The sequence below is a fragment of the Cyrtonyx montezumae genome, unplaced genomic scaffold (assembly GCF_038088225.1).
Source record: "Cyrtonyx montezumae isolate F1298 unplaced genomic scaffold, pur_monq_1.0 scaffold_3, whole genome shotgun sequence".
In the NCBI taxonomy this organism is placed as follows: domain Eukaryota; kingdom Metazoa; phylum Chordata; class Aves; order Galliformes; family Odontophoridae; genus Cyrtonyx; species Cyrtonyx montezumae.
The window spans coordinates 160,516,373-160,542,639 of NW_027072034.1; the positions used below are offsets into that span (position 1 = coordinate 160,516,373).

Here is a 26,267-nt window from a genome sequence, read left to right on the forward strand (position 1 = left end):
CCCCCCACCAAGGGTCTCCCTGCCCAGCGACCAATCAACGAGCCACTTCTGAGGGATCCGCCAATCAGACACGGGCTTGTTGGGAGGTGGGAGAGACGAGCGATCGATTGGTTGGCGTGAGGGGCAGGCTGAGCCGGCGGAGCGCCGAACTGAGAGGGAGCGCGCAGAGGGGGGGAACGGAAATCGGCGGAACGAATGTGCGCGGCCACGGTCCCCTCATCCGGCCCCTGGGCGCTGAGGGACCAGTGATGGCGACGCCCAGCGCCGAGGTGGCCGGGGGGGGTCGGGGTAGGCCGCCCGCCGTCACCCCGCAGCAGATCCGAGACCTCATTGATGGGGGCATCGCTCCTGAGGGCAGCGGGCCTGAAGGGTGAAGGGGGGGGCGACTGGGTTTGGGGAGAGCGGGGGAGGAGGCTGGGATGGGGCTGTGTGGTTCTGAGGGAGGGGGCTGGGGGCTGAGCCGCGAAGGGGCATTGGGAGTGCTGAGGGAGCGCTGGGAGGTGTTGGGTCTTGTGGGAAGGGGCTGGGAAGCGTAGGAGGGGAACTGGAAGGCAGCTACTGGGAGGCACTGGGGGTGTTGATTGAGTACTGGGGTCGTTGAAGGGGGATTAGGAGGTGTTGGGTCTTCTTGGGGGGAGGGACATCGGGGAAACGGGGCACTGAGATGGGCTGGGAAGGCATGGGAAGCATAGGGAGGAACTGTGTGATGCTGAGATTTATTATGGGAAGGGATTGGGATGCGGGGCACTGAGTAGGGCTGGGAGGCACTGGGAACTGTAGGGAGAGTGCTGGGGGCTGGTGACTGAGAACAATAGTTCGAGATAGTGATAGGAGGATGGTTGGACTAGATGATCTTATAGGTCCTTTCCAACCTTATGAACTTATGAACTTATGAACACTGGGGGTGCTGGAGATGTTGGGGGGATATTAAGAGGTGTTGAGTCTTGTGGGGAGAGCTACTGATGAAATGGAGTGCTGGGAGGGACTGGGAGTGAAGGGGGGCACTGGGAGGGAGCAAATAGGGAACACTGGGGGGCACTGTGCATGCTGAGGGGGTATTGGAAGGTGTTGGTTTTTGTTATGGGGAGAGATTTTAGAAAAGCAGGGCACTGTGAGGGACTGGGATATCTAAGGGAATACTGGGAGGGGACAACTGGAAAGCACCGGACCAAAGGAGGTCTCTGAGGGAGTTCTGGGGTTTGCTGAGTAGACATGGGGGGCTTGTGGGTTCCCCCATAACAGGGAAAAGGTACTGGAGAAGCAGAACACCGGGAGGGATTGGGAGAGACTGAGATCTGTGGGGGGTAATGGGAGGGGGCAACTGAGAGGCACTGGGGATCCCGAGGGAATACCGGGAGGTGTTGAGCCTTATTGTGGGATGGGTTACTGGGAAAACAGACACTGAGAGGGACTGGGAAGCACAAGGGGGTGCTGAGGGATTCTGGGAGGCACTGGGAGATACTGGAGTTGTTGAGTTACTAGGACCTTGTTGTGGGAAGGAGATCTGGAGAAAAAAGGCAGTGAGATGGGCTGAGAGAGACTGGGAAGCACAGGGGGGATACTGAGAGGGGACAAATGGAAGATACTGGGAGTGCTGAGGGAGCAGTGGAGAATTAGGTCTTGAGGGAAGGGATGCTGGGGGAACAGGACACTGGGAGGACTCTGACATTCAGAGGGACCTCGACAGGCTTGAAAGGTGGGCCCGGGTGAACCTGACGAGGTTCAACACAGCAAAGTGCAAGGTTTTGCACTTGGGCTGGAGGAATCTCAGGCATTTATACAGACTGGAAGGAACAGTCCTTTAGAGCAGCCCTGCAGTGAAGGACCCGGGGGTCCTGATGGATGAAAAATTTAACATGAGACAGCAGTGTACTCTTGCAGCTTGGAAAGCAAATGATGTCCTGGGCTCCATGAGGCGAGGGTGGCCAGCAGGGACAGGGAGGTGATTATCCCTCTCTGCTCTTGTGAGGCTCCATCTGGAGTACTGTCCTGGTCTGGGGTCCCCAGTATGAGAAAGACAGGGAGCTGTTGGAGAGAATCCAGAAGAGGGCCACAAAGATGATCACAGGGCAGGAGCATTTCCCCTATGAAGACAGACTGAGGGAGCTGGACTTGTTCAGCCTGGAGAAAAGAAGGCTGTGGGGTGACCTTATTGCAGCCCTTCAGTATCTATAGGGATCCTATAAACAGGAGCGGAGTCAACTCTTGGAAAGGGTAGATAACAGCAGGACAAGGGGAAATGGTTTTAAGTTGAGGGAGGGAGGATTTAGGTTGGACATCAGGGGGAAGTTCTTTACTATGAGAGTGGTGAGGTGATGGAACGGTCTGCCCAGAAAGGTTGTGGATTCCCCATCCCTGCAGGTGTTCAAGGCCAGATTGAATGGGGCCCTGGGCAACCTGGGGAGGTTGGAGGCCCTGCCATGATCCTCGAGGCCCCTTCCAACCTGGGCCATTCTGTGATTCTGTGAGGTGACTGAGAACTTTGGAATGTATCAAGGCACTGGGAAGGTGCTGGGAGGCAGTCATGAGCAATGGGAGATGATGGGAGGGCAGGGGGGGGGATGCATAGATCTGTCAAGATCCTAAATGAGCTGAGCTGGCCAGTCCCACCATGGGGGCTCTGTGGGATACCAACAGATAGTGGTGTGTACTGGGGCTTCTAGATGAGCATTGGGAAGTGGGAACTGGGTTGTTGGGCAGCTTTGGCAGTGCTTCCCTTTGAAGACACCGATTTCTGAAGAAGGGATTACAGTAAGGATAAGCCCAGAGGGCAAGATGGTCAGAAGTGCTCTATGCATTTTTGATGTGTTGATGAAATCTTTCCAGGACAGCACAGATGCTTCACTTGCTGACTTTCTGTTCCTTTCAGGAAGGACATGTCTGACTGGTCAGAATCAGCTAATGGATCTTTGCAAACCGATGCCCCCTCCTTGGAGTCAACAAGCAAAGAAGCTTATTTCAGCAGAGTAGAAACATTCACTATATCCTTTCTGATGCTGAATTTTCAGCCATCCCTCCCTTTGGTTTGCTGTCAACACCCCCGTGGTTTCCCCACAGTCTCCATCTTTTCTGTAGATTTTCTTCCTGGGACAAGTCACCCTATGAGAAACGCCTCACAGGTCAGCCTGTAATTAATTGGGTTTTATTCTTAACACGAGCACCCGCTGAAGTGGGCGGGCAAACCCCACGAGCTGTCCCCACTGGTGTGTGCCAAGTATGGGTGGATCAATGTGGAATGTGACATGCTGAAGTGCTCCAGCTGCCAAGCTTTCCTCTGTGTCAGCCTGCAGCTCGCCTTTGACTTCAACAAGTGTACGTATGGCAGAGCTCAGTTAAAACCCCTGCTCTTATTTGTCAGGGTTTGCAGGCTGCTTGGACTGCTGCTGTGACCCTCTGCTGTTTCGTCTTGATTCAGGGCACTGAGTCCATACGTGCAGGTGCTCATCCTCTGTAATTTAATTCATAAATCCCTCTACTGCCCTGCTTAAGCTAGTTTGGGTTCCTAGCAGTAAAACTCCCCTTCCTGGTCCCCTGTGCTGGCTACAGAACGTTGGCCAGTCCTGCTACTGTACTGCAAAGGCACAGAGCAGTAGCAGCTCCTGTGCTGCAGAAATGCCTCTCTCTCAGCCCCATGGCTTCAGAACAGGAGCAGGGCTCAGCTGTGCTTTATCACTGCCAAACCCTTAACTTTTCTTCACCTGGGGCTGCCTGCTGTGCAGAGACATTTGTTGACCTGCTACCAATGGTTGCCATCTCCTCTTTTCATATTTTCTCTCTGCTGTGCCCTTGTTACCTGCAAAATAGCAGAGGGTGCAGTCCCGGTGTCTGACAAATGCAGTGCAGATCACACATAGCTGGAAGCTGCATATGCATTTCCTTTGTGCTCCCTCTGGATATTGATGCCCTCTGTTTATGCTGGTTATCTTTGTTAAATAAACCTTGGCCTTATTATTCTGTAAGTAATCACACTCCTGGTTGGGAAGACCTAAAATCGGAGAGAGAAAAGAAGAGCAAATGTTTAAAATAATAATAATTTGCTTCTAAAAGGTGTGAATAAGTTAAATGCAGTACCCATTCTTCTGTGGGAGGTGGGAGCTTGATTTCCAGCCATGCTGTGGCTCCTACAGCCACAGCAGAAGGATCAACTGAGTTAGCCAGGGTCTGGCAGCAGCTCAGGCAAACAGAAAATTGGGAAGACCCAAGCAGTCCCTGTGCTGGTGGTTAGTTTGAGCTGTGTGTGCTGCATGCATATGGCATGGCAGGCTCCTCTGGTCCATGCTTGCTGCTCCCAGGAGCAGGGGGGGGGTTTTGGCTGCACTGCTGTGTTCAGGCTTAGTGTTCTGCAGATGATCCAACCTCTCTGGAGCTCTTGGCGTGTGATTTCCTGCAGGGAGGCTGGAGGGGCAGGATGCTGCCAGTTTCTTTTGGAGGGGAGCTAAGAGCTTCAGGCTCTGCATGTTACAGCCTCGGGAACAGGAGGATCTCAGCTGCCAAGAGCACAGGCTTCTGCCTTCCCCTCTCCCGTGGTTTGCTTTTCCCAGCCCTTCCCTGAGGAGGTGGCTCCGCAGAGGTGTAGAAATGAGCTTTGCCTTGCAGATAAGGAACGCTGTGTGGAGCTGAAGAAGTCCTTGTGCACTGCCCATGAGAAGTTCTGCTTCTGGCCAGACAGCCCCTGCCCAGGTTAGTTCCATAGAGTCCACATAGTGCACAGTTCTGGGGTTATTCATTTTCTTTCTTCCTTTCTGTTGTTTTTCTCTCTCCTTGTACCTGTGCATTCTCTCCAAGTTCTCAGCTGCCATCACAGTCCTCTTTTACAGTGGCATAGGGAAGGCTCTGAGCAGCCTCAGAAGGTAACTGACCCCCAGCTGGAACCCCAGATCTTGAATCCTGGGTCAGGGCTGTGCCTGGTGCTGCCTTTCCAGTTTCCTGTGCCTTCTGGGCAGTTAAAATGCTGTTTGGGTTATAACTGAGAGGAGATGGGGAGGATGGGACTCTCAAAGGGTGAAAGACTTCATGATGATCTTCGGGGTCTTTTCCAACCTAAATGTTTCTGTGATTCAAAGATGTGCTGTACTGGGAAGGGTGACTGCAAGGGAACAGGAGACTGTTCAGCTTTTCCTTTAAAAGCTGGAAGACTATTACTGGAAGACCTTTGCCGGTCGTTTCTTTTTTTTTTCTGTGGGATAACAAGGAGGGAGAAAGCTGGTGCCACAGCCTGTGTTTTCTTTCACCAGATCGCTTTGCTCTTTTGCTGGTGGATGAGCCCAGAGCCCTTCTCCAGGACTTCCTGGAGCGTTTCCAGAACCTGTGCCAGCTGGAGCTGCAGCTGCCCTCCCTCAGAGCAGAGGACATGAAAAATATGGTGAGTTTTTTTGGGGGGACTAGGGACATTCAAGTCGCTGGTGACCGAACCAGACATCCCTGTGTGTGTTAATGTCATCTCCTTGGCTTTCTCCGTGGGACCACCCTGTGGGGTGGTTTTCACCTGGGTATTTTGGAAGCAATTTAAAAGGAGTTTGGAAGGGTTTCTGCTCTGCAAGCCCTTGTCCAACGCTGGTACAGCGTGATGCTATCAGTGGGAACAGGGCTAAAGCATTGGACTCCTGCACCACACCTTTGTTAGCACGCAGGGTGCCCAGCAAGAGTGATATGGGGTCCCACAGGCTCCTGGCAGAAACTCCCATTCATTACCTCCGGGGGCCCTGAGTTACAGCAGCAGCCCGTGAGTCACTTCTCTAATGAGTAAATACAATCCTACATGAATCTGGAGATGAGAGCTTGCACTTTCTGTGAGAAAGAGGGGAGAGGCAGGAGTTAAGGCTGCAGCCAGGAGTGACTGTGGGATTGCCACCTTGCAGGGACCTGGCCAGGCTTTTCTCTGCTGCAGGCAAGTCTGGCTCTCTGGGCACACTCCCTGGGAAACAGATGACTCTCAGCAGTGAGAAGCTGCAGAGGAACGAGGGAACTCTTCATCCTTTCAGTAGAAAGTGCAGAGGTGTTCTTTGGTCACCACTGCTGAGCTGTGAAAACCAGAGGAGTGAAGGGCTGAATGTGCTGGCTCATGCAACTCATTCTTGGGATGGGTGAAAGTGGGACCTCTGTCTATGTAGCATGGTTTGTGGGTAGAAACATTGTGTTTTATCAGACAAATTTGCCTGATAGGAGGAGAAAGACTTACCTGAAGGTATGAAAAGCATTTATTTTTCGCTCACTCTCACTTTTCTAACCAGAAACCCTCTGACACTCTTCTGTCTCTTTGGGTTTTCCCATGCTTATATTCCTGCTGCCAGCATTAGTCTTGAGGACAGCACTGCAGTAAGAAAGGAGCTATGTGGCACCAAACAGGAGGCAGAATTCAGCCCCAAACTGCAAAAAGGTTGAAGGAATTTGAGTGCTGCCTCTGACCTCCAGCTCTGCTGGCTTTTTCTGCCCCACAGTCCCTTACAGAGGAGAAGATCAGCCTGCTCCTCCAGCTGATCAAGGAGGAACTGGAGCACAGGACAGAGGGAGAGAAACCACCGATGAAGTTTGCCTCAGAAATCCTGCAGGTGCACATTCCTGCTTGTGTCCTGGCTCTGTGCGGCTGGACCTGCAGGTCAGCACGTGGGTGATGCCTGGACTGATCCAAAGGGTCTGCTGTTCTTGACAGTGACACCTCTTAGAGGCTGGAGAAATGCAAATATGTCGCTTGTGAAATGTTTGCTGTCCCCTATTTCAGTTTTTATTGTCTTCAGCTGTTAAAATGGATGGGCCTACAGAAACCCCAGCCCTTATTTAATCTAAAATAGATGTCTCCCTGAGATGTCAGGATCTGAAACGAGATCTCTGAGCTGTCGGTCACCCCATTCACTGGTGACTTGGATGTTGAAACCCCTGAGGTGACAGACTCGGGGTTGCTCTCGTGGCTTGTCAGGCCTGCAGGAAGAGGGGGAAGTTTAATGACCCGAAGGTTTGTACTTCCCAAAGTATGTGATGTGAGCAGAACAGCCACACTGTTTGTGCCTGAGGCATTTTGCTCTTACAGGAGAAGAGCTGAAGATGGGACAGCGATATCTTGGGCACTTTCAGCTGATAGCTGAGCGTGCTGCTGATCTGTGGCAAACCACACAAGGTGAAAAGAAGCTGGTTTTAAATCAGTGCTATAGATGGGTTTTAATGTACTTCAGCATATCAGACTACAAAAAAAAACCAAGAAGTGACCTGCATCTGCTCTGAAAGCTGTGATTGCTGTGATTCCAGGGAAGAGCCCGACCTCATCCCAACCTTTTCCCATTCTTTGTCTCTGTCCCTGTAGTGCTGTGTCCGGCTCTGTGCTCTCTGTCATCACCTGCTCTCGCTGCATGAGGAAGGTGGGACTGTGGGGCTTCCACCAGCTGGAATCTGCAGGGCTGGAGCTGGACTCCTGGAGCCCAAGCACTCCTTCAGCAGCGTCTGGAGAGCGTGGCTCTCCCATGTCTACATCTCCACGCAGGATGCTCACACGGAGCCAAGACACGATCTCACCAGGCTCTGAGCAGGTATGGCATGGTCCTGATGTGGTTGTTTGAGCATGCTGTAGTTTGGGATGTCTAAAGGGACTCATCTCAGTGCTGCATCTCCAGCCATGGGTTACATCTGTGGTGGTGCAGTTGCTGGCAGGACAGTTGAGAGGATTTAGATCTTTTGTTGAAGCTGGGTGGCACCTCCCTGTCCCCTTGAGGATGGTGACCAGAGGAATTGCAGAATCCCATCCAGGCTGGGGATGGAGGTATCTTGGATCCATTTGGTTTCCACTCTGCCCAGCATGTCCACCAGAGCTGTGCCCAGCCCCACATCCAGGCAGGTTTGGAGACCCCCACGGAGAAGATCCTGCAACCTCTGAATCCCTGTGCCAGGGATTTGGCACCCACCCAGTGTTCAGATGGAGCCTCCTGGGCTCCAATTTTTGCCCAATGCCTCTGGGACTGCATTAGGCACCAATCAGAGAAGCCTGGCTCTATCTTCTTTGGGCCTTCTCTTTGTGTGTATGATGAGTTACACCTGAGCCTTCTGTTCTCCAGGCTGAACAGTTCCAGCTCCCTCAGCCCTTCCTTCTAACAGAGATGTTTCAACCTCTCCATCATTTTCATCCCTTCTCCAGTATGCCCAGGTCTCTCTTGTACTGAGAGCACAGCACTGCCCCCAGTTCTCCAGCTGTGACCTCGCCAGTGCATTGCAGAGGGGCAGGATCCCCTCCCTCATCCTGCTGGCTGACACTTTGCACAGTGCAGCCCAGAACGCTTCTCTGTGTCAAGGACACGTTGCCAGCTTGGTGTCCACTAGGAGCTCAGGTCTCCTTTCTGCCAGGCTTCCCAGCACATCCTGGGTTTGGATCTCTGTTAACTACCTGTTCTTTTCCCTACTGGCAGCAGGAGAAGAGCTCTTCCCCATCGATCTCTCGCTCACATGGTTCGGATCCCCCCAGCAGCCCTATGGAGCGAGGGGGGGAGCTGGAGGCCGCCAGCCCCACACAGAGGAGCCGCCCCATCACCCGCAGCATGGGGCAGGGGGACAACGTGGAGGTGCCATCCAGTCCCCTCCGCAGAGCCAAGAGGCCACGGCTCTGCTCTTCCAGCAGCTCAGTGAGTGCCATGGGGGATGGGCAGTGAGAGTCTGGGTGGGTTGGGGGGGCAGACCTGGGCGAGATCACTGATCTGTAGGATAGTGCTGTCCTCATGGCACAGTTTTAGGCTGGGCTTTGGGCACAGAGGGGGTTTTATTTTGTCATTGGAGTCTGTTTTAAACCATGCTGTTGTTGGAGGTGCTCAGGGCCAGGCTGGTTGGACTTCTGGGCATCCTGATCTAGTGGTTGGCAACCTTGTCCGTGGCAGTGGGGCTGGATCTAGATGATCTTCAAGGATATTCCTACCCAAGCTATGCTATGATTTCCTTCACTGTCACTTTTCCCTGCTGCTCAGGACACTTCTCAGAGGAGTTTCTTCAACCCCAGCTCGCAGCATCGTGACTGGTGTCCCTGGGTCAATACGGTGGAGGGAGGAGAAGCCTCAGAGGATCCTGAGATGGAGCCTGCAAAGGGAGAACCAGGCTGGCAAGTGGTCCTGAGCATACTCCTTGCCAGCAGAAATTGTGATCGAGTGCCTGAGACAGAGCCTGTGGTGAGCCTACAGTCCTGAACCCAAGCACTTGAGCACTGCTTGCTCCAGCTTTTCCCTAAGGTGGAAGCCTGTGGGGTAGATGGGACCCAGCAGACAGAGTGGGTGGGACAAAGCATGTGTCTGCAGAGCCTCTCAGCTGTGCTGACAGCCTCTCAGCCAGGTCTCGTCTGAGCACAGATCTGACAAAGAGCTGCTGTAAATTAATAGTGTTTCAGAGCAGCTCAGTGCTGCCTGAGATCCAGTTTCATTTTGCATCCCAACTGAGGATGTGACCACTGGGTCCTGCCCTTTGCAGCTCTGGGCTATTGAAGTGGTGGCTTTGCTGAGCCAGAGGAGCAAAACTGAGGCTACAGCCCTCTCCAGGGACCCGTTATTTGCTCTGAGTGCTCCTGCCATCTCCCCTCCACTCTGCTTGGGGCTGAGCTGCAGAGAGTGCTGGAACAGTTCTCCATCATTTATCTCACTCATTTTGTATGAGTTGTGACCCCAAAAGGGCTGATCTCTTATAATCTTCATGCTGGTAAGTAGCCCAAAACAGGGAAAAACTAGAGCTAACTGATTTGTTGATATGCAAAAAGAATAGATGGCTTTTCTGGGGGCAGCGTTTTCTCCTTGCATGCTTTGGTGGTGGCTACCTGCAGCTGGAGAGGAGTCTTTAGGTTGCCTGTCTGTGGTTCCATTTGCATTGCTTTGACCTCTGTTGCTTTGCTCCCCTCTCCTGCAGAGCATCTCGGTGAAATCCTGCAAAGTGTTCCGCATTTTCCGCCAGTGGGAGTGCATCAATCCCTCCTGAATGGGCTGCAGCCTCCAGGAACTGCAGCCTTGGCAGGCAGTGTGGGGCATCGTGTCGATCCGGTACAGACCCACTTCACAGCTGTATGCTGCAAAGGCCATGGGCTGCCCCAGTGCCAAACACAGCCCCCAGTGCCTGCTAGGACACTCCCCCTTCCCCAGCTGCCTTCCTGGAAGTTCCTTCTTTTCCCAAATTGCTGCTGGAGGCTTTGGACCCCCTCTTCCCCTCCCCCAGGGCTTCAACAGCCCTGTTTGGAGCTGGGGGGTGCATGGGGTGAGATGTGGTCACCTGGTGAGGGTGACATCTGTCTGGCTGTGACCTGCCACCTGCAGCATAAGGAAGTGATGCCAGGTGGGAATAAACATTTCACTTTTATTTCTTAGAGTTGTTACAGCCCTTTCTCCTGGGGCAGGGCAGGTAGCTGCTCAAAGTGGATTCAATTGAAGCATCGGGGTGCGTCTCCAACCTGCCAAGAGCAGATAGCATCCCTGGTCCTCTGCTCTGAGCTGATAAGTCACCCAGGGAGGCTGAGAAACAGACAAAAAAAAAAAAAAAACCTGCAAAACCCTGCTGAGGGCTTTGGTGCTGATCTCCCCACTGAAAGGGGGAGAAGAAGACAAGGAAGAAAACCTCAATCCGTCTTCTTCATCCTTCAAGGATGTTGAGGAAGAGGCTTTGGTAAGGACTCAGGCCTCACAGCCATCCCCCCAGCAGCCCTATTGCAGTGGGTGTGCTGCAGTCAAAGTGTGTGTGAAAGCACAGGGAAATGTCATTACTGTTTTGCAGAGCAAAAGCCCTTTCTTTTCCCTTCTTGGGGGCAGAGGGTGCCTTTGAGCTGTGTGTTTTTTGGGTTATTTTCTGTCTGGGAAGGCAGCAGCTGCCTCAATCCCTACCTTCAGCCATGGGAAGAAATAAATACAAAATCCACTTTTTTTTTTCCCTCTGTTCTCCCATCTGCCCAGGGGAAGTTAAGGGAAAAGGGGGGGACCCTGTGACCCCACATCTCACATCATAGAAACCCCCTCCCTATATTCCTCCCCAAATTGTTCCCTGTGTGGCTCACTCAGGACATGGGTTGTGGGATGGGGTTGCCCTTTGGGGCTGTAGGTTGAGGAAAGCAGCCTCTAATCCCCACATTTTGGGGTGAGGTTCCTTCTTTGGAGGAATGTTAGGAGGTTCTTTGTCTGCATTTACTCAAGAGGAGGTAGTGTTGGGGTAAATTTGGGATGAGTCAGGGTCAGGAATGCGGGATGTCCGCCCTGGGGTGTGGAGGTACATTTAGCATCCCTTAATGTCATTGTCATGTGCCCTCCTGTCACCTCCGGGCCACCTGCCCCATCCAGTTGAGTAAACTGAGGCATGGGGTGATGCTTCAGCTCTGTCACACCGGAAACCCCACGTGACAGCAGCGACACTTCAACCCTCTGACACATTCCTCATTTACAATCCCTTGAGGGTTTTTTTGTTGAGGCTTCTCACAGCGATTTGGGGCTGCCTGGTGTCCCTCCTCCAACCACACCGGTGTCTCTGCCTGTCGGTGTTTTCGGTGCCGTTCCCCCTGACCGAATCCCAAAGCCTACATTTACCACCCGCACACCCCGGCGGGGTCTCGAACCCGTGACCTCCCCGCGAGCTCAGCTTCCCCCACGCACTACAACTCCCGTCACCCCCCGGCGGCTGGGCGGGGCCTGCGGAACGCAGCCTCGCTCGGCCAATGGCAGCGCGGAGGGGTTGTGACGTCATCTCGCAGTGACGTCAGAGGGCCAGAGAGAGGCTCCGGCAGAGGAGAACGGAGCGGCGCTGAGGGAGCGCGCGGCGGTGGCGCCGTCACCGTCACCACAGGAGAGGGCGGAGGAGAAGGAGGAGGAGGCGACGACGACGACGACAGCGACGACCGAGGGGGGGTCCCAGCGGCTCCCCCACCGCTCCATTCACTCTTCAGCGGTGACGGTATAGAGGCGGCGGCGCTGACAGCCCGCCCGGAGCACCGGGGGCGGCCGCGACCACCATGTCCTCCCCCAGCCCGGGCAAGAGGCGGATGGACACCGACGTGGTCAAGCTGTATCCTTCCCTCTTCCTTCTGTTCCTCCCCCTTCCCTGTGTTGTGGGTTTAGGGCCTGCACCGGCATTGGGGAAGAGTGGGGGGGGGTACTGGGGACCCCTGTCTGTTATCTCCCCTTCTTCCTCCCCCTCCCCTCAGCGGTGGCAATGTCCCTTTGTGAGGCCTCAGGCTTAGGCCTACTTCTCGAGCCTAACCCTCTCGAGCAGGGTTAGGCTTCTCTCCTCCCCACCTCTTCCATCCCATTATTACGGAGTTAAAGGCCCCCCATTCCTCCTCATATAGCTAGGGGAAGGCCTCACCTTCCATCTCTTCCCCCCCATAAGTAGGAGGAGCCCCCCCCTCCACTCTCCTCCTGCTTCGAGCTTTCCCATTATTTTGGTGGGGGTTTTTCCACCTTTTAAGATCTGTGACTGCCCTCCTCTCCCCCCCCCACCCACTTCCCCCTTCGCTCAGGGTCCCCCCACTCCCCGACCCCACAGTCTGAGCCCTCCTGTACTTAGATGCTTAGATGGGGGGACATTTCTACCTTTAGGGCTCAGCACCCCCTCCCCAAGGTTGTCAACTCCACCCCCCCCAATGTGCCCTCCACCCACCTTAACAATCCCGCCCTCCCCCCTTAATCCCAACCCTCCAGCAGAAAACATGCCTCAAATCCATTATTATTTACCCCATATTTTGCTCAGAATCTTCAGCTGAAGGCTTTAATTTGTTTTTATATATTTTAGGGAGGGGCCTACCTTATAGCCCCTTAAATGGCTCTACTTGGGGGGGGTGAAGAGGCTCCTCAAGGTGCTGTTTATGTAACATTCCACATTGGGTTAAGGCTTATTTCTCCCCCTCCTTCCGTGATAGATTTGTTTATATTTTTCCTCCAACCGTTCCATGTTTATATCCCCCCCCCCACCTTTCTTTTTCTTTTCCTCCTTTATAGGTGGAAAATTCAACCCTTTCCTCTCTCTCCGTGTTGACAAATGTCGTAGGGAGTTTGCCTATAGGATCACTTTCTTCGTAGTTTGTGCCCCAAAGTGGAGGAGTTGGGGGGGAGGAGGAGGGGGGGAGGGCGAGCTGGTTTGGTGGGGGGGAGCAGGGGCCCAAAAACCAACACCAGCCCCAATGTTTTCCAGCTCTCTTTCTGGGGCTGCTCCCTCTGTGCCGTGGAGGTCCGATTGAGTTTCCAGCGAGATAAACAAACTTGCTTGGATTTTGTATTATTTTTAGTGTTTTTTAAAGGGGGGGGGGGGAGGGGTTGGGAGGATGGGAGGGAGTGCCTCAGCTCCCGTTTGTGGCTTATCGAAGGAAACTTCTGTTGACGTTCCGCGTGTGCCTTCGCTCTCCCCGAAGCCGCTCTCGCTGTGTTTTCGCGTTGTTTTGAAAGCAGATAGGAAATGACTCGCGATCATGGTTGAATCGCAGCTATTTTTATCCGGGGGTTTAAAGTTACACACATGTCATTCTCTGCCCCGATGCAAATTGCCATCGGTGCTTAATCGCGGCGGGAGGGGGGGGGGGGGGGGGGGGTCGGCGGTTCCAGCTGTTTGACGGTGTGTGGGGTGGGGGGGTGGGGTGGGGGAGTATCTTCCTTAGGGATATCTCAACGTCGAGGCCCAACCTGAGCCCGATGCTGCTCTCTTTTCCCCTCCCCCTGTTCCTTTCTGTTTTTTTTTTTGTTTTGTTTTGTTTTTATTCCTGTTTTGTTAGTATCGTAGCCACAGCATTTTAGAGACAAAGAAGAGGTTTTCCGAAGTGCTTCTCTTCTCTCTGTATTCCCGAAGTCGGTGGTGGATAGAAAGCCCCAAAATCTCCACAGTTCCCCCCCCCCCTTCTCCCTCCCCTATTGCTGTCTGCTCTGCTTTCATTCTCCCCTTCGACAAAAGAACCCAAAGGGCTCTTCCAACAGCAGAGATCTCTTATTGTGGGGTTGGAGCGGACAGCAAACTTAGGAAGTTGGATGTGTCAGATGACTGCTCACTGCTCCTCCCTCCCTCCCCATGGCCCTTTTTTGTTTGTCTGTCTGACTCGCCCTGCCTGGCAGGGTGAGCTCGGCTCGCTGGGCCCCAGTTCCCAATATATTTCCCTTCATTTACGCTGAGGTTCTTCCCGGCTGGAAGCAGAGATCCGGGAGCTCGGATGGTTTTGGTGGTGATCAAATGAGAGAGGACTGCTCTGAAGGAATGCACTCCTCCCTGAGGCTCCAGGGTGTTGTTGTCGTGGTGGTGGTTTTTGTTTTTCTTCCCCTTTTTTTTTTTTTTTTGGCTATCATTTTAATTACAATTCCCCCTTTCAACCTCTTTTTTAGTAGAATAGTGGCATGGATTTGGGAGTTACAGCCTTTACCTTTAGGATCAGGGATGGCATTACCAAACAACCCCACTCTCCACCTCCCCCCCCCCCCCCCCCCCCCTCCCGGCTCTGACAGGTTCAGGAGCTGAGTGGGCTCCTTTTATGCTTCCCATTCTCAATCCCAACACGTCCGTGTCCTTTTGTGGCCGCCTCTTTGTGAGCAGGGAACAGGGAGAGGTTGCTCTGTGGGGCGGAGGGGGGTTGGGGGGGGGGGGGGGAACTATGTGTGTTCATGTGCCAAACTGATGTTTAATAACCTCCTGGATGATGATGGTGATGATGATGTGCTGAAACTCTGAGTCACTCATTGTTTCTCTCCTGGTTGCGTAGACGCTGAGGATGTGGCATCTGTGCTGCATTCCCTCATTTTAGGGGGGGCTGCAGACCCCACTGTTGTCTGTCAGACTTTTTGGGATAACACAGAGTGAGGGGACACTGCCTGTCCATCTCCCCTCCCCCCCCCCCACCTGCACTATGGCTTTGTCACGCTCGGGATCCTGCCCACTGTCCCCAGTTGGAGCTCTGGATCCCTCCAGATTCCCCTTAGGATTTTGAGGCCTCGCCGTGCCCCCTGTTTTGGGGTGAGCCGTTGTGTTCAGAGCCCTTTTTGCAGGCTAGAGGCCTTGGGCAGAGCTCACAGCTCCACTCATTGGCTGCTCTGTTACTACCCGGAAACCGTGGCCGGGGCGGAGCGAGCCGACAGCTGATGGGGAGTGGTGACCCTACAGCTTTACCTGGACTGGGGGGCACAGCTGGGGGGGTCCCCGAGCCCACCACAGGGCAACCAGGGGCTGTTGTCCCCATTCTGAGCTGTAGTTTATTGTTCCTCGGGGCGAGCTCGCTGCAGCCTCCCCTCGGACGGGAGTTTATTCCGCACTGATTTATTTTCCTCCTTTTGTGGCTCGGTGCTCCTGGCTCCGTGTGGAGGATTCAGGCTCTATTTTTAAGCATGGGAGCCAGCTAGAAAAGGGAAGTGCTGCCCTGTCCTGTGCATGGAAGGAATCCTAAACAGCGCCCAACTTCGCTCGGATCTCCCCTTTTCTGTGCTCTTTGTGGGGCTGAACACTGTTACACGTGTCACAACCTCTGGGGAAGGTGATATATGGACTCCTCTCATTTTAGGCTCGAGGGGAATGGAAGCACTAAAGCTGCTCATTTACCTGCCGAGCGTTTTGTAATCTCAAAACCCCACTGTTTGCCACGCTCGGATCGACTGAGGCGAAGGGTAGGACACAGTTTACATTGGGCTGAATTCCTTTTTCTGCTCATGATGGGTTTACACCACACTTATCGCCCGACTTGAACCCCTTCCAGGGTGCGTTGAGCAATGGGGCCGTCACGTGTCGTGGTTCTCTTGGCCTTTCCCCAAGGGAAGAGCATGTGCACTGGAATGTCTTGTTTTGGTAGGGTTCAGCACTTGGTTTTCTGTTGCTTTTTTTGTTGTTGTTATTTTTGTGTGGTTTTTATTTCCTCCTTTAAGGAGAATTCTGGAAACTTTTACAAATGGGAATGTAAATGGCAATGCTTCTTTTTTTGTTGTTTTCTTTTTTTTTTTTTGCTCTCCTTCTGGGGTTTTGCTTTAATGAGGTCTCCTGGGATGAGGTGGTGGTACTTCAGAATGCACCAGGATCATAGAATCATGGGTAGGCATCATAGGTGATGCCATGATTCCATTTTGGGCCCCAAAACCCCACAGAAATGTGGGCACAGGTTATGCTTTCTGAACAAAATACAGCAAAGCACGCTGCTGTTAGGAGAGCAGGCACTGTGCCTTCTGATATTAGAGCTTTCCAGCAGTGTATGGACAAGAGGAGAGGCAAAAAATCCTTGTTCCCAAATGCCAGCTTTTAGGGTATCATCTTGGTACTTTTTGAGCCCTATTAAAAAAAAAAAAAAAAGAAGAATGAAGTCTTTGTCTCTCTCTGCACGTGGGTAATTTTAACTATTTCTGGGGTGATTTTGGTTCTCCAAACTGCAGATCAGCCCTCATCACACTCATAGTACCCAGCTGTTAAGCATCAGATGACTAAATGCTGATTAACCAGATCTTGGAGGCTGTTTCTTTGTAGTAACAGTTTAAAAATCCTGCATGGACCTCTTTATTGTTCTGTTTATTGGTAGCAAAACGAGTGCCTTGCGTTGCAAAATGGTGTCTCTGTGCTGTGCCTCAGGTGGCACGTGTAATATATCCCTGTCTGTCCTGTGGAGGTACACTGTGCTCTGGGCAGACTTGGATCTGTGGTAGGTGATTGTTTTTAAGTGGCATCACGACTTCTCTTACATCCCTGCAGGATTTGGAGGCACTGAATGCCCTCCCACGTGCTCAGCACCAGCAGCAACAATCCCAACTTGTAGCATGGCTGTGCATCTTGCAAAAGCCCTGTTCAAATCCTCATATGTGGGATGAACCAGAAGATGTCCCCCAGTGAGAATCGGTGTGATTTCATTTCCTGGCTGAATATTACACCTGATGTTCCCGTGAGTAGAGCCTGCAGTTTGTCTTAGTGCTGGTTGTGCTGCTTCATGGGGTGGGATGTAGGGTCTCCACGTTGGCCCTGGTAGGGGCAGGAGCTCTGTAAGGAAAGCTGTGTGCCTGCAGCAGACCTGCAACCACCCCCAGAATCTTCCTTCTTCCATTTGTGGAACCTCCTGCGAGCAAAAGCAAAGAGCTTAAAATAAGACAAACTTTTCTCCCTAACTGTGTTCTTAATTATTAAAGCAGCAGGAATTGGGCAACAGCAAGCTAATTAGGAAGGGAAGAGTACATCTGAAACCAGCCCAGTGTGCAGTGATTGCTGGTTGTGTGTTCTCAGCACCTGTTGGTACTCAGTGCCCTTCTTTAAACCGTGATTTAATCAGAGTCTCAACCAGGATAAACACATAGCAGGTTGTTGTTAAGGTAGGAGGGTGCTCGTGGTTAAAGGGCCGGGCTGCTGCATGGGATGGGTTCCCAGCCCCACAGCTATCTGTTCTGCTGTCTGCTTAAATCAGAGGTGACGTGACGCGGAGGGAGAGGTGTCTGGATTTTCTGCTTGGCTGTCCCGGAGCCCTGGATGTTATTTTGGCAGAGCTTGCTGAACACCAGGTTTTAATATTGAACGTGGATTAAATACGTGGGTGTGCGTACAGGAGTTGAGCCTTCATTGTGTGTCTTATTGTGTGAGCTCAGCTCTTCTCCTTTCACTCCCTCCATTTCCCCGTGGGTTTTGTCTGTGTATTTCTGGAATAACGAACACAGAGCGCTGCTCTTTTGTCTCTCCTCACCCAAACAAAGCTCTCATGACCACGGTATCACACGACCTTGCCCCCTCTGCTTTCTTGTAGGTCATCCAACCTGTGTGCCCAGTGCTGCGTGCACGCTGCCCTCCACCAGAAAGCTCTGGGTTTTGTTCTTCCCCCAGTGCTGGATCTCCTGCCTCATCCCACAGAAGCAGTGAGAGTCCCTTTTATTGCTGCCAGAATCACGACCCTCTCACTGCTGCTTTTTTTTTTTAACCATTCATTCCTCTTTTTTTCTTTTTTTTCTGCCTTCTTAGGATGCTTAAAATTACTCCTTGATGCTGATGTGGTTTGAGGACTGTTTGGCTGTTCCAGAGAAGCGCATGCAAGCCACTTGTTTGTCACTAAGGCAATCTCTGCTGAGGTTCTGCCAGGTTTTTTCCCCTCCTGTTCCTTCTCAGTCCTTTTGGGCACTGATAACGAAACGTGATCTCATCATCTCCAGTCCCTGTCATCTTCCAGTCCCTCACGTAACGATCTGAGATTGAGGGTGGATTTACAGTCCTTGGAAAGAAGTGATTTCACTGCCTCTTGGGTCTTCTCTAACGATTCCCTGCAAATTGGGGCTGATGCTGGATTTGGGACTGAGATTTTTTTTTTTTGTCATTCTCGTTCCCATTACAGCTTCCAAGAGCTGTCCTGTGGCCTTAAATCACTGGACTGCTTCTCTGGAGCAAATTGATTCAGCCTTCAAAGCGAAGCCAAAACACTCATAGCTCATGTTCTTGGCATCGCGTGTTTCAGATCAGGTAGAGGGTACATCTGTATTGTTCTCAAGCTGAAGTATTGTTGTTATCCTATTGTCTTTAATCCCTTTTAAACTGCAAATTGCAGAACGTGCCCGTACATCCCACACAAAGCACATGAAACTGGTGCAGACTTCCAGATGTTGGTGTGTCAGTGTGAGGAAGGGGTTTTTACTGCAGCGTTTTCCATCGGTCTTGTGGTGTCAGGTGCTTCTTTTCCAGGAATGGTTGCATCTCATTGTTCTCTTTTTCCCTCAGGATAAAAGGGTAGAAGAAAAATGTTAAAACATTTTCCTTGGGATTGTACAAATGGAAAACCTGCGTGGATTATTCGGAAACAATTTGGCTGCAGCTGGCTGTGATTTTTTTGTTTTTGTTTTTTGGTGATGCTCCCTTAAAAATGAACGTTGTAAATCTGTCTTCATGGGTTTTTTTTTGTCAGGCTAACTCTGCCTCTGTGACAGTTGGAGCTCCTTAAGGGGGCTCAACCCCGGAGGCATTTGTCATCCCCCGTCAAAGGTGGAGGTTAAAAGCTGACAGTTGATTGTTAGATAAATTTTGCATTATTTCCAAATTCCAGTGGGCTTTTCACCTGGCCTTGAGCAGTGATGGAGAAGGATGAGGAGGGGGGAAACCAGCGTGTGAATTATGGATGTGCAAATCACTGCTGCCTCCCTGGCTGCTGGGAAGCTGCTCAGGTAACAGCTGTGGAGTTGTTCTAATGGCTGTACCACAACAGAATATAATGGAGTGGAAGTGAGCAAGAGGAGGGGAGATGGTGGGATACACAGTGAATGCATGGAGCTGAGAGAGGATGAATTGTGCCTGCTCTCTCCCCCACATGAGGTGTGGCACCGAAAGGTGACCTTAAGTTTGTTGGCACTCGAGAAAAGTCAGTTTTCTGCAGCCTGAGGAGTCACGTTTGGGCTAAAACCCATTGGGATTGAAGACAGGGTTGTGTACTTTGCAATTATCAGGGACAGTGGCCGTGGTGGTGTTGGCTTGGTGGCTGGACCAAATGATCTTAGTTGTCTTTTCCAAACGTAATGATTCTGTTATTCTATTTAGGACGTAATGTAGTGAGCATGGTGGTGATGGGTTGATGGTCCTAGATGATCCTAGAGGTCTTTCCTAACCCTTATGACTCTGTGATTCAATGCTGGCTCCAAGTCATTGAAAGAAGGAGGAGGGAACCTAAAATCTTGAGTGAGCAGGAACAGCTTTGGAGCTGTGCTTTTCTCACCTGCCTGCTGTTCTTTATGTATATATTTATAAAGTGGAAAAAAAAATGTGTTACTAAAGCAGATACCCATGTCCTCAAGTGACCTCTAGCATGGTAAACTAATGCATGCAGTGTTGAAACAATTGATAAATGATTAACTTCAGGGCTTTGGTGTCTCTTGGCCGTTGGCATTATGTTGATTTGTCTCAATGGTGGCAGGGTTGGTCATGCTCTGGAGCTGTGAAGTGAAGCACTGGGGCTGGGGACAATGTCCGACGAGACACCCTTTTTTTTTTGGTGTGTGTGTGCCAGGAAGACTGATAAGAGCATAAACCAGGGCTGATGGGAGCTCAAATGAAGTGCTGCTCTTTGAGGTGTCCCTGGGAAGGTGTGGCTCTAAAGGATGTGGTTAACTGGGTGGTTTTCCAGCCTAAATCATAGAATGGCATAGATTGGAGGGGACCTTAAAGATCATCTAGTTCAAGCTCTCTGTCGTGGGCAGGGTTGCCAACTACTAGATCAGACTGCCCAGGATCTGATCCAGCCTGGCCTTGAATGCCTCCAGGAAGCACAATGCATCGATGACTGTATGATTCTGTTCGGGGGCATGGATTAGTGGGCAATGGTGGTAATGTATTGATGGTTGAACCTGATGACCTTAGTGGTCTTTCCAACTTTAATGATTCTATGGATCTAAATGGTATCAGAGAACAGCTACTAAGGTCTATTTTTTTGCTGGCCAGCATGGATGTGATTTAAGACTTCAGACTCGGTTTTAGGGACAAACAAAGCTGCTCCTTTGAGTCTTGCTCGTTCAGCTGCGAATGGCCTGGAGCCAGCTCATTTTATTTTGGAAAGAATCAGATTTGGCTGTGAATTTGTGGAGAGTTTCTCAGGTTTGGGTTGGTTGGTTTGTTTTCTTTTAACTCAATATCAACCTTGGGAGATCTGCTGATGCTTTTGAACACTGGTGGAATGGAACCTTGGAATTGATGTGGAGTTTGTGATAGATGGAGTTAATGATGGATGCTGTCCAAAAATGTCCTCGTATCCTGGCTGATCCCAAACTGTTTTGTTTTGGGGAAAATTCCTATTTTTGGGGCAGAGAGAGGTATCTCCTGGCTGCTGCCTTCAGTCAAAACTTCTTCGTTGGTGAAAAACTTCAAAGCAGGTGGAAGATAATGCCCTTTTAGTGTGCCCTTAATGCTTGAAGCCGAGCAAAGACTTTTTCTCCCCTCTAATGCCATTAATTCAAACTTGCCGACCTGCCCTCCCCAATCCTAAAGCCAACCCAGCTGAATGTGAATGCCGAGGGATGATATCATGTAGCACAAGCTTTAAACCTCACAATAACCAGGCTGCTTTCCTGCTGAGCTCATGTTCTGTGTGCCAGAAGGGTCCTGTACGTGGGGAGATGCAGCAGTGCAGCACTTCTCAAAGCACCTCCATGGCTGGGAAAGAGCACATCGCGAGCTGATATCAGCAGAAGTATGAGAATAGCCTTGCTTTGTAATCCTTGCTTTGTAAGACTGTAAATTAAACGAGGCCGAAAGAAAGAAAGAGCCCTTCCAGGAGCAGAGTGCTTCTCCTGGAAACATTAAATCTAAGAGATGTGACTCAGCACGGTGATGCTGACTGCTCCTCGGTGCTGCCCAGCATTCCTCCACCTTTTTGCCCTTAAGACCTGCCATGGGAGAAGCACTGGGAAGAAGGAAGCAGACTTGATCAGCACTTGGTGAGCAGCCTGCCATCATGGGTAACTCGATCCTCCCAGCAAACAGAGGAATCCGCGTGCGGTTATCGGGGTGAGCTCGGATCCCAAAAGGAGAACACGGGAACGGTGACACGCGGTGCAGGAGTTGAGATGTCAGAAATCAGATCCGTGTAACTCGCCACCAGAGCCCGTGTTCCTTGAAAGGGAAGGTATGCACCGAGGTGTCAGCTCACCCCTCCTCTGTCCCATGGAGTCCGTGCAGGGAAGTGCCCTGCTGGAGCTGCTGCTTGCTTTTTTAGGATCGTGTACACTGATGAACTCGTGCGCCTTGTGTTGGATTAAAACAGCTCCTGGCTTGCTTGTAGCTGGTGATTGAGTTATGTTAGGTCGGGTTTTATTTCTGTTTTTTTTTTTCTTTGTCGTTTCTGCCATCTTTTCTTTTGTTTGATGTGAGCAGAAGGTAAAGGTGAGTTAAATACATGCCTTGTTAGGTCAAGAAAGAAGGGAATTCACCAGCAGTAGCCACACTCCGTTAACTTATCCAAAGACAAATGCAGTCACAGCTCCAGTGAGAAAAGCAGGAGGAATCCCACAGCTCTAGATGTGCAGACCTGAAGAAAAACACTTCTTATGGCTTCAGCAAATCATTGAACCCATAAGCCCCATTTTAATTAGCAATCGAATCTCCCCAGGGTGATGAGATTTGCATCTTGTCGAATGGGGGAAAGAATATGTATGGTAAACTTGAGATGATTTGCAGTAAGGTGCTTGTAATGCTGAGCCCTTGCGTGGTTTTGCCAGTGAAGGTATGCCACAGAAGTGCATATACTCTGAAAGAACTAAGAAAATTTGCTAACTCGCTTCAGTGTTGAGTCCTGCAAGGGGCAAGTTATCTCCTTCTGTTGCTGGACTCACTTTCACAAATTTAGAGTACAGACTGGGAGAGGAGCATTGGAATTGTGGTACACGTTGAAGCTAGAGGGCCAGATTCTCTCGTTGGGATTTGGAGCAGTTTGGGAGCTCCCTCTGTGTTTCCTGCAGGCACACGTCCGTTTGTGCAGCTCCTCAGCTTTGCTCTCCTTTACAGGGTGACCTTTTTTTTTCTGTAAGAAGGATCTTTCATCACTTCAACATGATGCATGGGGGAAAAGACTGCAGGTTAAGCAAAAATCTGCGTGTTACACCTGCTTAGTCATACCCAGAAACGTGTTCTGTTGGGTTATTTGTGCACAGATCCTGGGGAGGGCAATTTGAGACTTGTGCAAAGGTGCCCTGGGAGAGCCCAAACACTTCTTGCACCTCCGTTTGAATGTTGTGTGTATGGTCTTGATGCCTCCCATGCTTTTTTTTTTTTCCTCCTTTTGCTTTTAGCTGGAGTTGGCTGTGGAAGTGGGGATTGATAAGACTGCTTTAGGGTTTACCCTGGCATCTCTGCCTTGTTAGAGCCAAAAGTTTTACTCCTCTACTTAAGAGCATTGCATTTGATGTCGTTTCCTTTTTTGGACTTCATTTTGCCTGTTTGCAAGAGCTTCCTGTGCAGTCTGGCTGGGGTGTAACTGGATTCTGCAGGCTGCATCATGACTTTTTTTTTGTGGTTTTATTGCTGTTTTATTTATTTTTTTTCAGAGCCTCTGAATACATCCAGGTTAGTGAGCCCTTAAATTGTCCTTCCTGCCTCTGAGTGGCTCCCGAAGTCACAGCTTTCTTTGCTCCTACCTGAAGCTCAGTGTTAGTTAAGCCAGCTTGCTCTCATCAGCTTTCTGCAGGCTTGGATGATACAAGGTGTTGTGAGATATGGGAGCTTTGTCATCTCCCATGGGTTTTATTTCCAGTAATTGGGAACCTGCTACTGAACACCAGGAGGAGAGCCCATTGCTAGCTGTGGAGGCTTTTACACTCCTTCCCAAAGGGTTTCCAGCAAGAGATGTCCCCTAATTCTTCAGCAAGATGCAGGATGGATCAGCAGGTCAGAAGCTGAAGCTGCTGGGCTCAATCCACGCCACTGCATTTGAGTTGGAGTCAATAACTGCTTCTCACCAATCCCTTCTGAAGTCACCCAGGAGCTACAAAGACTCTGCAGCACACACGTCCTTCTCACCAGACCTGAATGGAGCTGACCAAGCTGTCACATGAGTCACAGAAACCCACATCAGCCGTTTTTAGGTCATTGCCAGACGAGGCTAAATTTAGCAGATGAGCCACAAGTGTGAGGCTTTGCATCCAGCTCCTGCCTTACAGTTTCTGGGATTTTTTTGGGCTGTACCCTACAACTCCTCATACATCTCTTGAACGTGAGGGTTGAGATTCTCCACCCCTTTTTTGTTCTGGATCCTGCAGAGCACCACCAAGACTTGCTTGCAGAGTTGCTCAGTGACAACATATGAAGCACAGGAAGGGAAGAGCACAGTAATAGGATCTGAAGCTTTTCACCTCACGGATTACTGCCTCGAATCCTGTCTGGGTTGCCCGTGTTGCTTCCCTAGGAGGAGAAACCTGATGGTTTATCATCCAGCTGCATCCATGGTCACACTGCAGTGCTCCCAGAGGTGCGTGCCATTTTGGTGGGGGAGCAGCTCATGTCTGGAGCACCTCTCAAGGAGAAAGCACCCCCACTGCTGTTCTTCCAAGCCCCACATCTCTGCTAAAATTGTCAAGTGATGAGTAAAGGAGGGGGGAAGAATAATACTTCTGCTGACATAACAGTGGAAAGTTTCAGTCCTGCTGGGAATGATGTGCTGGTTCTGCAGTTCTGGGCTGTTCTTTATTGTAAGTTCATCGGTCGTTTTGAGATTGTCTGTTTGCAGCAGCACTCTGGTTCATTAGAGTTTGTGGGGTTTTTTTTCTGTGTGGATTAGGAGTATTGTCATCAAAACCGGCTTCAAGTGTGTCAAGTTTTCTTAATTCTGATTTATTAAAGGAGGCTGTGATAAATGTGAGTCTTTGAAAGCCTTGCTGGGTCTGCTGGAGGTCACCTGTAATTCAGAGCATCTGGCAGAGGTCAGTGCTGGGCTTTTTGTTCTACAGTGTTGCCAGCTTTGGGGTTTTTTTTCAGCTCTTCTCTGAAGGAGGAGACACTTCAAGCTCTGTGACAAAATCCCACTTTTCAGGCAGCTGCACTGCTAATGACTGAACTGTGTTAATTAGTTTTTAGTGTGGTTGTGGTGGTGTTCCTTTGTCCCTTTTATAATGATGACCCAAACAGATGATGTCAAGGAATCTTCTAATTATAAGAAAGCACTGCCTTTGCTCTCCAAAGCTCAGGAGCAGTGTAAGAGCTCAGGATTGCAGTGCTCCAACAATGCTGTTCATATTGATAGAGCAGCTTGTATGGCGATGATGCACGCAGAACTCGATTACAGAGTTCAATTTAAAATGAACTGCTTTTATCAGCCACGTGACAAACTTCAGGTATCACTGCTGCTGCAGGGAATAGCTTGAGGCAAGTGTTTGTCCCCTGGCAATCAGGAGTCTGTGGACATAAATTGGGATGGTTCATTTGTATAACTCCCCCAGGCTCTGTCTCTGGTTAACCGATGTGCCTCTCGTTAGGGAATTGGGAGAGGAGGAGATAATTAAGCCTGGGCAGATGGACTAGGACAGACTCTTGGCTTGGAAGCAAGGGGACTGGATGATGAGCTCCTGATCTGGGGACCAGGACAGGATGAGTTTGTATTTGCTCATCCCAAAATGGACTTTGTGCTTTAGGACGAGGGACATGGGGAGTACTTACTCCCAAGTGCTTTGAGATTATCAGAGGGGAGAGCACTTTCCATATGCCTCTGGGGAAAGCTCACGCTCTCCCCCAGGTTCAGGGAGGTTGTTCCAGAGGAAACTGCCTGCTCAAAGCACTGAGGACTGCATATTCCTGTGCTTTTAGCAGTACCCGCTGCTGTTCTGCTGGTTGCACTTCTGTTTATTAAAACAAAAAAAAAAAACCAACACCTTTTTCCTTTCCTGTGATTGTGGTGGTGCCAAAGCAGCTTTACTACACCCCTGTGAGGTGCTGAGAAGGGAATTCTACTTGTTGAGGCACAGCCTGGACACTGCATTTTTGCTCCTGCAGTTGCTGAGCAAGGCCAAGACCCACTCTGGAAGGTGTAAAAGAAAGATATTTCGCATAACTTTGTGCAGCATGGAAGGGGTCCCAGCATCAGGGCACCTCCTGTTCCGGGCACCCACGCTGCCCTGACGAGGTTTTGTTGGTGGCTGATGAGCTGGGGCCTGCTGCTGCATTCACAGCCCTGAACAAAGGCCCAAACTCTTTGTTAGATTCTTCCTTGGCAACCTCTCTGCCGTCCCCGAAAGCTTGCCTTTCCATTGCACAAGGAAGCTGGTGTGGGGATCATTGTTAAGCTCTGAGCATGGCTCTTTCATGTCTTCCTCTTGAACATAATGCATCTTTAGACCTTAAAATGCCAGGAAAATCTTTTGGGAAAGGCCAAAAAACCCTTCGAAGAGCTCCGGACTTTTACAAATGCTCGTTAAAAGATTGAGGATTTAACTTCCTATCATCAGCTTTTGTACCAGGAATTGGATGCAAGAGGGATTGCCACGGCTGGCTGAAGCACCAGGCTGATTTCCTGAATTTCCAAGGATGATAAACAAGCAAACTCTTTGCAGGTGGTTTGGACACCAACCAACCAAACTGCGTCGTGGTTGTGCTTAGTGACTTGATGGTTGGGAAATGTCACGAATGGACCACGTGCTTAACCTTGGAACATGTCTCTGTTGGTGTATATTGGAAGTTGACCTGACTTAGCCTCAGCTTCGAGACCAGATGCACAATCACAGAACCATTAAGGTTGGAAAAGACCTCTAAAGATCACCAAGTCCAACCCTGACCCACCCCCACTGCATCCCTCTGTGCCTCCACGTCCAGGGATGGCAGCTCCACCACCTCCCTGGGCAGCCTGTTCCAATGCCTCACCACTTTATCAGAGAAGAATTTTTTCCTGATACTCAACCTGAAAGCTGAGA

At 50.8% G+C, this 26,267-nt stretch overlaps 2 protein-coding genes across 3 annotated transcripts in view; both read left to right on the plus strand.

The window, feature by feature from the left end:
* The first annotated feature begins 248 nt into the window (after window positions 1-248).
* On the plus strand, window positions 249-10,302 carry ZC3HC1 (zinc finger C3HC-type containing 1). Of its 2 annotated transcripts, none has more exons than XM_065743872.1 (10): window positions 249-370; window positions 2,870-2,981; window positions 3,162-3,312; window positions 4,597-4,680; window positions 5,235-5,362; window positions 6,438-6,595; window positions 7,295-7,517; window positions 8,388-8,600; window positions 8,937-9,134; window positions 9,859-10,302. In XM_065743872.1, exons 1-10 carry the CDS (start codon window positions 249-251, stop codon window positions 9,925-9,927), a joined length of 1,458 nt encoding a protein of 485 aa, XP_065599944.1. In that variant the 3' UTR covers window positions 9,928-10,302. The 2 variants fall into 2 exon arrangements, with proteins under 2 accessions (XP_065599944.1, XP_065599945.1); XM_065743873.1 differs by having other exon boundaries at window positions 8,391-8,600.
* Window positions 10,303-11,690: 1,388 nt separating this feature from the next.
* Window positions 11,691-26,267, plus strand: part of UBE2H (ubiquitin conjugating enzyme E2 H) — a 41,935-nt gene continuing 27,358 nt past the window's right edge. Inside the window, exon 1 of the mRNA XM_065743878.1 lies at window positions 11,691-11,988. Within this exon, the coding sequence (XP_065599950.1) occupies window positions 11,936-11,988 (53 nt within the window). The 5' untranslated portion in view covers window positions 11,691-11,935. The remainder of the gene's footprint in view (window positions 11,989-26,267) is intronic.

Excerpts from the sequence above, each read along its gene's own strand:
- ZC3HC1 (XM_065743872.1), top strand. The coding sequence starts at position 249 with ATGGCGACGCCCAGCGCCGAGGTGGCCGGGGGGGGTCGGGGTAGGCCG. Across the intron at positions 3,313-4,596 it reads CGCCTTTGACTTCAACAAGT|ATAAGGAACGCTGTGTGGAG; the intron begins GTACGTATGGCA and ends TTTGCCTTGCAG. Across the intron at positions 5,363-6,437 it reads CAGAGGACATGAAAAATATG|TCCCTTACAGAGGAGAAGAT; the intron begins GTGAGTTTTTTT and ends TCTGCCCCACAG.